Source organism: Temnothorax curvispinosus, unplaced genomic scaffold, assembly GCF_003070985.1.
Source record: "Temnothorax curvispinosus isolate PA1 unplaced genomic scaffold, ASM307098v1 QBEX01011756.1, whole genome shotgun sequence".
NCBI classification, from domain to species: domain Eukaryota; kingdom Metazoa; phylum Arthropoda; class Insecta; order Hymenoptera; family Formicidae; genus Temnothorax; species Temnothorax curvispinosus.
The window spans coordinates 419-2,983 of NW_020221536.1; the positions used below are offsets into that span (position 1 = coordinate 419).

General features: G+C 30.5%; 1 protein-coding gene across 1 annotated transcript; it reads left to right on the forward strand.

Annotated features, from left to right (window-relative positions):
* The first annotated feature begins 284 nt into the window (after nt 1-284).
* Nucleotides 285-2,559, forward strand: LOC112461773. Its single transcript, XM_025027151.1, has 4 exons — nt 285-459; nt 515-583; nt 1,714-2,072; nt 2,156-2,559. Exons 1-4 carry the CDS (start codon nt 285-287, stop codon nt 2,399-2,401), a joined length of 849 nt encoding a protein of 282 aa, XP_024882919.1. The 3' UTR covers nt 2,402-2,559.
* The last annotated feature ends 6 nt before the right edge of the window (nt 2,560-2,565 follow it).

Consider the following 2,565-nt stretch of genomic DNA (forward strand, 5'->3'; position numbering starts at 1 on the left):
TATAATACATTTTTGCGCTAATATATATATGTTTGTACATCTCTCTCTCATAGCTTCCAATGTTATTGTTTATTTATCGTATCAGGTACCATTTCCATACATCTACAAAAAATTGTATACATACTGGGTATTGTTTGTCTCAAATTCCTCTTGATGTCTAATATATCTCCTTCATCAGCGGAAACAACACACGCATCAGCATCGTCACAGTAAAAATCGAATATTCAGCTCTTATAAATTCTAAAACGAGATTTTGTGCTATTGCGGAGATAATAAAAGGAGCCATGAGAAAGGCAATAGTTATTGATCCACGTGCTGGTTCAGTTCATGTAACGACGGAATTGATCGGACATTTTAGTATCGATAGTGATTTGCAATATCGTGCTGATTTATCGCAACTAAAATATTATATTCCTCCTTTGGATCCTGACAATGTAAATTTCGATCTCAATATAAATTGTACGTCTGCCCGTGATAAACCTACTTCGTATATCAGATTCGAAAATATATTAAGGTGGATTTGGGATAATTTTCATCGAATTGAGAGGCCATTATCAGAACAAGAACAGGATGAAGAACGTTGGTACGTTGATAAATCGATTATATTATTTATTTATGTAGATATTATTTAAATATATAATGTTTTCTACAAAATTATATTTCAAAACTTTTACACTTTTATCACGACGAATTAGTACAAACCTTTATATAAAATATATTTGTGCCTTACTTTTATCTCTTTTCCTTAATATTATCAGGAATTACCCATTATAATGTTTCTATACAAATTGTAGTACTGGTCAGTGATTAATTTCACATGGAATATTCAGTTCAGTACTTGAGTATTAATATTAAAATACTGGCCAGTGATTTATTACACATGAAATCCTTGGTTCAGTACTTCAGTAACATTGAAATACTCATCAGTAATTCAACACAAGTATTTATTACACAAGTATTTATTACACAAGTATTTTTTACCTAGTATTAAATGCTTTCTCATCAGAAATTTAATACTAAGTATTCAATACTCGTCCTGTATTAAATACTACTTTCTTAAATTACTGACCAGTAATAAAATACTATGCAATACTTGGATCACAGTGATTCAAGTACTAATAAATATTTAATTTTAGTATTATTAATACACAAAATAAGTATTTATTACTAACCAGCTAGTAATACTTTTTTGTAAGGGTTCCATATGTAGATAGCATATATTTTATACACGTTATACACAAAAAAGTTATTTTTGCTATTTTAATTTATATTATCAATATATAAAATATACTAGTAATAATAACTCATAAAATATGTTAGTAATTATTTTTACATAATCAAAGATAATATTATAATTAGGTTGGATATCGATTTCATTTGTTCTCGTGGGATAATAAGAAAACTATTATGCGAGCCATATGCAAAGAGTGACGAATGGATTATTTGCGCTAGTAAATACCGTGGTACAATATATTTATGCGAATTTTGTCCAGATGCAAGAGAACGTGGTCAAGACAATGCAGTGGTAGAAAATCAAATTTCTTCAAGAATAAATAAATTTCAGCAATATATAGTAGCAGGTATTTCATATTAAATACGTATATGAAAATTTGATCATTTGTCACTTTCATTTTAGATATATATTTAGCAAGCAAAATAATGGATTGTTGAATATATATAATTAATTTATTTAAATTATACATATTTTTTTAGATCATCCGTTACATGAACCAGATTCATCAGTACCGCTTAATGAAAGCGAAGAATTTCACTGTATGTTTAAAGCGAACTTTGCCGGTATTTCGTTGTTATACGATGCAAAAATAGATGCTATTTCTTCACAACAGCTTATAACGAATACACTTATTGGCAAACCTTTTGAATCGATCGGATTGAAGATGTTTCAAATGCGTATTAGACACATGCGTAGCACACCTGGCATTATATCAAAGTGCTGGAGTACGAATTTCTTGGCGAATGCAAACAGAATTGTAGTTGGATTTAGGGACGCAACTAACACAGTGAAAGTGATAAAGGAGTATTCTATGGCTGATCTGTTAAGGCTCTCAAAGGTATAAATAAACAATTATATTAAAAAACTTGTATAACAAAGTTTAAGGAGTACGCGCGTAGTATTAATGCGAAATTATTGCAGCCTTACTGTGATGTGGAACTATGCAAAACATACTTGACTGTGGTGCTTAAGACAATCAAACAGTCCGTCACTAAAGATTATAATAAATGCATATATAAATTTCATCGGCAACCAGTCAAGGAGACGAACAAGGAGGTTCTTCCTCTAGAGTTGACTGAAGAAGCTCCCAATAACGAAATGTATCTCTTTTTAAAGCCGTGGTTTGTTGCTAAAGCAGAGGAATACAGGCGTACCCAGCAAAGATAGAAGTTTAGATAGATTTCATATGGAAAGAGATATTACACATATATATACAAGTGTAAGAGATCCCTACCGGAAATTTCTAACAAATGCGCGGTATAAAAGAAACTTGTCCGTTTACTATATGTACTTTTGAAATCGCGGTAATTCCTCACAAATAATGCGAACAA

Coding starts and splice junctions, on each gene's coding strand:
- LOC112461773 (XM_025027151.1), top strand. CDS start 285: ATGAGAAAGGCAATAGTTATTGATCCACGTGCTGGTTCAGTTCATGTA. Junction 460..514: donor TTTCGATCTCAATATAAATT/GTACGTCTGCCC, acceptor AAATATATTAAG/GTGGATTTGGGATAATTTTC. Junction 2,073..2,155: donor ATCTGTTAAGGCTCTCAAAG/GTATAAATAAAC, acceptor AAATTATTGCAG/CCTTACTGTGATGTGGAACT.